The 8,516-nt window shown below is 37.6% G+C and overlaps 1 protein-coding gene across 2 annotated transcripts in view; it reads right to left on the bottom strand.

Moving 5' to 3' along the window:
• Positions 1 to 751: 751 nt before the first annotated feature.
• Positions 752 to 8,516, bottom strand: part of ATP10A (ATPase phospholipid transporting 10A (putative)) — a 170,909-nt gene continuing 163,144 nt past the window's right edge. For both annotated transcript variants that reach the window (XM_025195615.1, XM_006017071.3), the window contains 5 exons: positions 5,164 to 5,364; positions 3,150 to 3,230; positions 2,955 to 3,059; positions 2,488 to 2,675; positions 752 to 1,980 (listed from right to left, as the gene is read on the bottom strand). In XM_025195615.1, coding sequence (XP_025051400.1) covers positions 1,266 to 1,980; positions 2,488 to 2,675; positions 2,955 to 3,059; positions 3,150 to 3,230; positions 5,164 to 5,364 — 1,290 coding nt within the window. In that variant the 3' untranslated portion in view covers positions 752 to 1,265. The remainder of the gene's footprint in view (positions 1,981 to 2,487; positions 2,676 to 2,954; positions 3,060 to 3,149; positions 3,231 to 5,163; positions 5,365 to 8,516) is intronic.

The raw sequence follows: 8,516 nt of genomic DNA, 5'->3' as shown, positions 1-8,516 counted from the left end.
GTCGGGGGGGTGGGGCTACCTTAACAGCTCACCAAAACTTGTTAAGCAGCCCTCCAGCTGAAATAATTGCCTGCCCCTGTGGTAAATACTATAGGTTAATGCACTGCGGCAATGGGAAGGGGAGCCAGCTTGGGTAAAACTTTTTTGTCCACAAATAGAATGAGATGAGTGTAAGCTTCGGGTTTCTACTGCTAATATAAAATAATACAAAGGGAGTCTGAAGCATTGAGCTTAAAGGAAAATAAGTGAAAATCTGAACAAGTATGCCCTGTTTTTGTTTATGCATGAGGCCGTGCATACTATTTATATGATATGTATGGCATACTCAAAAAAGCTGCCAAAGGTAGTCTTCAAGCTACTGAACCAGAAGTGAACGAGGTTGTAGACCATAACAAAGCCCCACTATCTGCCCTGTTGCAAGTTGTATCTAAGTTGTTCAGGAATTAGCCTGATTTCTATGGCTGCCTGGCACAGCAGGCTGAAACAAGCTGAGCTCCCTCAGCTCCCACAAACTTATAAATCACCTAAAATGTACAAACACTAGTGCACCCTGTGATCTCTTTACAAAGCAAAGCAATTCTTCTTTTGAATATGAATGATCTGACATATTGTAGTAACCCACCAAATGCAAGTTATTTTTACTGATTGCAGAGAAGGATTGAATTCTTATTAACGCCAGACTGGACAATCACTTTGCAATATAGATAATAATTTATTTATTATATTATCATGACAAATAAAATGCTATTGCTGAGATATCAAAATATGGTGATGTAACAATGCTGTTATTTATATGGTAGTGAAATACACCTCTCTGTAAATGTTAACAGTATTTATTTTCAAAGCCTTGCCTTGGAGTTTGTTCTCACAACCTGATTATGAGATTTAAAAAAAAAAATTAGATGCAAGATGATATAAACTGCCTCGATATAGTGTTTACCATAATGTTTTTCTCTCCCTGATTGCTGAGCCAGCTATAATCATGTCAAGAATTGTTGCTGAAATCCAAGAGAAGCAATGGAAAATAAGACATACTGCATTTTCTTACAAAATTAGATGAAAAAATAAACAAATATAAATGGAAATTTCAAGTGTTTCTGTTTCTTATATTTAAAGCTCTTATTTTGATATATTGTATAGAAACATTTTTTTAAAATAAACTTTTTGTACCTTTGATTTTAATGGTTCATCTTTGGAAACAATTAGAGAAATTTCACTATAAATCTGTGCAAATATTTATATATATATATTTATATAAGTTCATGTCATAAGAAGGTGGTTTCAAGAGTGTCACTTATACAACAATCAGCTGGCGTCCCTTTAATTTTCTCTTGGAAGTTGTTCGAATTCTGCTCTGTTATACCTTTGAAACCCAGATGCAAAGATGACCCAGAGCCAAGCACAGATATGTTGTTCTGTGTTTCATTTTGTAAACTATTTGATGACAGTTGTAAAACTCTTCCAAACCGACTAAAGAGTGGAGTGGATGTGATCCACTTCAACAAGCTGAAGTCTGATTGGTCTACTGTTGAGTTCCATGGGAACATTTCTTCTACAGATGCTGACTCCATCTCTGAAGTGCTGCACGTAACTTCATGAAATCCAAAGGATCTTTCTTGATTACTTGCCAATGAGGACTGTTTAATTTCCCCAAATAACAGAGGACCTTGGGGAGAGGCAGCAGCACCCAGTACTCTTGTGTGTTCTGCCCTTGTACTTGCAGGAAGAGCTGACTCACTTCCATGCTCAGATACTTGTGAGGGGATGTTTTCATTAGAGACCTTATAGCAGGGATTAACATTTGATGTAGGATTCTGCATGGATGGTTCTGCAAAAGGGTGTTTCTGGGGGGTGGATTTCTTTTTGATCTTCAATTTGCTCAGAATGTGGTTGCACGTCCCTAGAGGCCACCTATGCAGCTGACATCCAAGTTGGCGTTGGGTTGGGAAGAGTGTCCCTTGAAGAGTTCTATAAAGAAATCTGAACAAAGAAGAACCTAAGTATGTAAAAAACAGCAACAACAACCCCAACCAACCACAATCCATCCCACAAAAAACAACAGAAAGCAAAGAAACAGGAACTGCTTAAGATTGTATCACGAAAAAAATATCCTCAGAAAAGTGCATCATGATTATTTTAACAAAATGACAGTTAATATAGCAAAGTCTATTCCTTACATTTATCAGAAAAAGGATGATGGATAGAAAGCCCATAAATATCCTGATGTTAATTTGATTGATGATAAGCAACAAATAGTGATAATACTAACCCACAAAATTTGACTGACTAGATACTTCAAATTATCAAATAAAAGTAATAATGCACCTCATCTAGCTGTCAATAGAAGAAAAAAAATTATAATTTGGTGGGTGGGAGATTTTTCTATACTCAGCCACATCATTTCACCATCATTTGAGTTCCAACACAAACAATAGATATAAGGAATATGCAATAACTAGTGTGCACATAGAAAGGGAAATACTATACCTGGGCAGTAATGCAATAACTGGTGATATGATACATGTCAAGTAAAACATAGGATCGCCCATCAATTTTTCCATAGTCCAGTAGGGATTGGATGGAGGATAACATGTTGGGCAGGATGCATTGTAAACCAGAGCCACAAAGAAAAATAAAAGAATGCTGAAGATGCAAGAGGACCAGTGGAAAAAGGTCTAGAAAAAACAACATGTTTGATGAATTTTTAATATTAGGTACAACGTCTAAGTACGTAAAACACATTAATGTTATAAATTATTTTAATGTTCACAGAATGATAAGTCCTTTTACAGGTCAGAGCTTATAACCATTTTCATGTTTGATTAAACTATTTGATAAATATAGCAAGTGCTGAGAGAATGAAACATGCTTCTCATAGATTTAAAAAGTGACATTAAACACAGGCATAAAATATCTGTGCTGACTTGTATATAATTTGTCTCTGGACACCTTACCCAAGTTTTGGTTTCAACAGCCAAATGCAATATGATGGTGAAAAGAGCTATTGTGGTTATGGGAGTTCCCAAGGAAAAAATATCCATATCTGAGTCATAGAAAGTCTGAAAGGAAGGAAAACAAATTTAGACTAGTCTGCATTTTTAAGTCTTTTCCTCACACTTCTTGAAACAAGGTCTAAACTGGTAACTTACAAAATAAGGGATGAAAAAGCAAACTAGGCTTTGATAGAGGGCATCAATCATGTTCATCCAAAACATGTGTGGTTGATAATCCTGTGAAACAAAAAACATGCAGTAATGACCTAATGATAAAGATACTTATTCAAGACATTTTTGGATATTTGAATGTATTTTCCCCCAGTGTTTGTACAACCAACCTCACTATTTTCACCCCTTCATACATCAATAAGCTTCTCCCTCCTGATGGAATGATTTGTTGGAAATTCTGAGACTTAAATCACAAACTTTCTGCCTATAAATTGTCACCTGTTGGGAGGATTGTTTTCTTTCAGAGGGTATACTCTGCCCCATGGCCCATATCTAATAATCCATAATAATTAATATTTACACATCAACATCATAACCATTCCATTAAAAACAGTACTGAATTTTACTAAACCATTGGCATAAATAAATATTACATTTCCATGCATGATCATGTAGAACAACTGGACTTATGGAAAATAATGTTGTGCATTATTGATTTGTAAAATACACATTTATTTTAATAATATTTTGATTTTAGTTATATATTTCCTGTAATACAAATACATCCTTTGATTAATTCATTAGGCTTCTTTTCCCTCCAGTTGAATAGCACTTTAATCTAGGAATGAAATTCAGGAGAGTGAGATAAAACTATAGTATTTTTTGCTTTAATTGAACAATGTTAACTGGTTGAATGAAACATCTTCCCAGAGTGGGAACTTCCTGGCTATCTACAGTTGGAAAGTTTCAGCAAGTTTTCTTTCCATGTCTTTTTAGATAGCTTTCTAATGAAAATATCTAAGTTAGCTTTCTAATGAAAATTCAGAGATTTCCAAAGAACCTCAGAATGGACTACAGGCTTTGCTTTAAACTCAGAATGTTTTCTCATCAGTCTCCTGACAGTTTTGCCAAACAAATCCTTCCTTCACACAGGTCTGTAAATGAAGAAAATGAGATATAATCTCCAGATGGGCTTAAAAATAAATTAGCCATGTTTGTCATCATTCATTGGGGAAAAAAGAAAGACATTATCTTGTAGAACTTTAAATTTGAATGTGCTGGACGAGAACACCAAGCTGCTGAAGAATAAAATCAGACAACCACAGCTGGGTCAAAAAACCAAAAACAAACAACAAACAAATAAATGGGCAAAAAGGACTGAAAATGAGAAAAACTAGAGTTCCCCAACTAAATTCTCCATAAAACAAAAGAAGCTCAGCATTAAATATACTAAATGCATATTTTTAAAGTCTCTCCCTTCAGAAGGTCCCAGCTATCTTTAAGGGAGTTGTTTTAAAGCGTCTGCTCTAGATGGCATCTTTTGCTGCTGCTATTCTGACTGAACTGAAGCGACCTCACTCCCAAACAACACAATTGCAGATGCAATCAACAGAAATGGTTTAGTTTGAGTCTATTCTGTTCTCTCCATGTATTTTAAGCAAAAATGAGATGCTGATAAGGTGTTTTCCATAGCAGATTTTGGACTTTGCAACTCACTTCGCCACTTGGTTCACCAGAGATGAGATATATTAACTCTCAGGGAACACTTCTAATTTATCTTTTGAAGGATGGAGACTGAAGGAGGAAAGGAGCTATACACCTTGTTCTTTGTTGGGGCATAGGGATATATTTATACATTACTGTATAAAAATCCATTCTGTTCTATTATACAATATTTGCTATGACTTTTTATGCTTATATTTAAAATACATAACAGTGTCTAGATAATTGCATAGGTCCTTAGTAAAATTGAAAAAAAAAATCACTAATAGAAATTCATGTATTTTAAGAAACAAATTATAAAAAGGTATTTTGCTTAAAAACATTTTTGGCAATTGGACATTTTGGCTAACTTTGTTTAGAAATATTAACAAGCAACAGCAACAACTTCTCAGACTATTTTGCTGTACTTGATGACAGTCTGTCCTTTGCCAACAAAGCTGAGTTTCACTTAGATTCACAGCATCAAATATAATCTGTTAAAAGAAAAAATGTTTACCTCCATATTTTGACCACTCTTGTAGAGCTGAGGTATAGAAATTAGTGCTTCAGCTGGGACATCTTTATCCAGCACACCAGTTATCAGTTGTGGGAGGGAAGAGAATAATAAATTAAAGAAGATCAGATACCACTGATCAATCATTGAAGATCCAGAGAACCCACAATAGAACTGGTACCAGAAGAGAAGGGCCACAAACATCTGAAATCAAAATAGCCATAAATGAGGTATAATCAATCAGGGAATTCAAACAAGGTGAAATTTAACTGCAAATTTCAGTATAAATAACTTTTCTCATCAATGTGCTCTGAAGTCAATTCGATTCTAATACTGCAAAGACTGACACACACAGTTAAATGCATAAGAAGACTCACTGAACATAGCCGATCTTCCTGAATTTATTGATTGGACCAGTGTTTCCCAACCAGTGTGCTGCAGCACAAAAGTGTGCCATCACAAATGAACAGGCGTGCTGAGGAACTTTGCCATGGGAATACGCTAAAATAGGTACGAGGATGGGGAATGCCTTAACAGGCGTGCCGTGGAAATTTTTTATTAATGTAAGTGTGCCTTAGGCTGGAAAAGGTTGTGAAACACTGGATTAGACTACACATGTATATAAAGAAGAGCATGTGTGTAAGTCTCTGTGCCACTGACACCTTAAAATATCTTGAACCAAACTATTTCATATGAAATTAGTTTCCAATACAGTTATCATTCTCAAAGAAAAAATATAGCTAAAGATAAAAATGTGCCTGATATTAATGGGCATCCACATGTAGGACATAAATATAGTGGTGTTATCTATTATTGCCATAACACGTTTATTTCATATCTTCTATTGATATGAGTTTTCTTCGGGTTCAGCTAACTCAAAGACAAAATACACAGTGTGATAGGACTGAGTTCTATCACCTTTTTGTCAAGACTTCAGTGAGAAAAAGCACAGCAAGGACAGTGGAACTCAATTTCTCTTTGATCAGGCCACCCCTACCTTGTTGCCTCTAATTTTAGCACCTTAATAATCGGCTGGAAATGTAACAGATGGTTCTATAATCCTGACTTTAAAAAAAATGTATATATTATACAGTGAGGGTCTGTAACAACCCGGGTCTTGGAAATGCTCCTTGTTTTCTGCTTGGAGTCATTCAAGTATGGACAAAACACACAACTTACCCTTTGCTCACAAAGAAAACCAGGCCTATAAGACTCAAATGTCATCTGTAGACCACACACAATTGGGGCTCAGTTAAAAACCAAAAGGCCTGTCTGCTTAGCTTTACCTGCATAATAAGGAGGTAACGCTATTCTAGAGGTGGGGAGATGCTGGGTTCAACTTTGAAGTGGGACTGGATGCCTCAACTTGCACTTAAAAAATCAGAGATGTGAATAAGGTTGCAGGGTCTTGTCAGGGCTTGTCTACTCTACTTCTGTGTCAAGGTTGGGACAGCCACTAAGCAGCAGAGCTGGACAGAGAATGACATTTTGTGGAAAAAAAATGGAGATTTTGACATTTTTCATTCTGAATTGGAAGGAGAATGATACTTTTAACATCTGAACATGTTAAAAACCCTGTTGTTGGATTGAAAAGGTCAAGGTTTTCAATTCAGATTTCTTTTTCTCAGCAGTAGTGACCAAAGTCAGCCCATCCAGGACCTCATAAACCATCCTGTCAAAAATATTACTGCAATCAATATGTCTCTGTAAAACATCTCTGTTTTGATAAAATAGCACATTTGGGTGAAAGTATACTCAGTTCAAAATATTTTGACCAGGTCCTGTGTGAATCCTCTGCAGTGTTATCAGGTAATACCAAGCAAAGAAGTGACTTTCATTTTGGGTTAACTTAAACTGGCCACATTTTCTTTCCTGAACCAAAAACATTTTCTTATGGGTCACAATAAACATGTTTTGCTTAACCTGAAGTGCTCATAACAGAGAACTATCTTTTTCAAATTTTATTTTTATGTTAAATTTAGTCATAAAATAGTGTTCTAAAACCAAAACATTGAACCATTTAGTTTTGAAAATGTTTTCATATTTTGAAACCGTCTTCTTGAATTGGAGCACAAACTGCATTTGTCCGTGAATAGATGCCCTTTTAAAAAAAAATCCAGTCAGCATTATTGGCAGAGACAAGATACCAAGAAGCCGCAGCAAATGTGGGAGGAAGAATATTTATGTAAATTCTCCATCTCACTCAGCAGAAAAGTTATTCCCAACCATGTTATGGGTGCTTTTAATAGATATCCCCACCAATCCCAACATTTTCCTGAATAAGTCAGCCCATTTTCCAAGTGGCTGTTGAAGTAATCTGAATCTTAAACCACAAATTATGTAGGTTGTGCTGAAGAACAGAAAATGACATAATACCACCAAATGTAAAAACTTGAGGAGATAGAAAATATTGCACAATATGCACAGTATCCTGATTCCCTGCGAACAATTTATCAAGAACAGCTTCTTTGTAAAAGAGTCAGGTACTTGCATCTTAGAGGAAGTTAGAATTTTCTCCTCCTGAGGGAAGCCACAATGTCAACACATTTGAGTTTATTAATTGGGTTTCCCATTGTGGTTTCAGAGTTAGGAGTAACCAGAGTCACTCTTAAGGGAACTGAATGCAGAACAAGCACAGCAAACAAAAAGAGATTCTTTGGTTTTATTCTAGCCTTGGGGCAACAACTTCAGAAAATGTTTGTAGATGGATGCCTGACTAAATACGGCATGAAAAATAATACCAGTAATCAAGAGGGAGTTTTAGAGGAAATGGAAGATTTTACAAGGACTGAACAAACATGTAAGTGTATATAAACCCCAGCAGCACGTGGGAAGCCAGCTTCAGCTGCATGCTGCTCCAGATAGGACGGACCCGGCTGGGTTGGCACCGGCGGAGCCATGTGCCACTCAGGACTGACCAGCACAGGTAGGGGGCAAGTGCAGCTGAGACCCCTGCTACTCCAGCCGGGCTCGTCCCGTCCCGTCCCGTCCCAAGTGGCACATAGTTCCACCACTGCCCCTCCTTCCTGGTGCTGACTGGGTCGGAGCTGCGACCCAGCTGCTGTTTCCCCTCCCCAGCACGGGCCCAGCCCGACCCCGCACAGCCCGAGCAGCACGGTATGGCACAGGGAAAGCCTGCCCAGCAGCCGCTTTCCTGGGCTTACCTGCAGGGCAGGGCCCTTTCCAGTCCCATGCAGCAAAGCAGAAGCAGCAAAGGTGAAGCTGGCCCAGACACTGTTTCCCCTCACTGGCGCCACAGGTTCTGGCCCGGCCCCCCTGCCCCTCTCAAGCTGCAAATGTGGCCTGAGCCAGGGACAGGGCGAGGCCAGCTGGGGCAGGGTGCCCCGCAACACACA

Source organism: Alligator sinensis, unplaced genomic scaffold, assembly GCF_000455745.1.
Source record: "Alligator sinensis unplaced genomic scaffold, ASM45574v1 scaffold144_2, whole genome shotgun sequence".
NCBI lineage: Eukaryota > Metazoa > Chordata > Crocodylia > Alligatoridae > Alligator > Alligator sinensis.
Note: the sequence above shows the minus strand (reverse complement) of the source record. Positions and strands in the feature narration are given on the sequence as shown.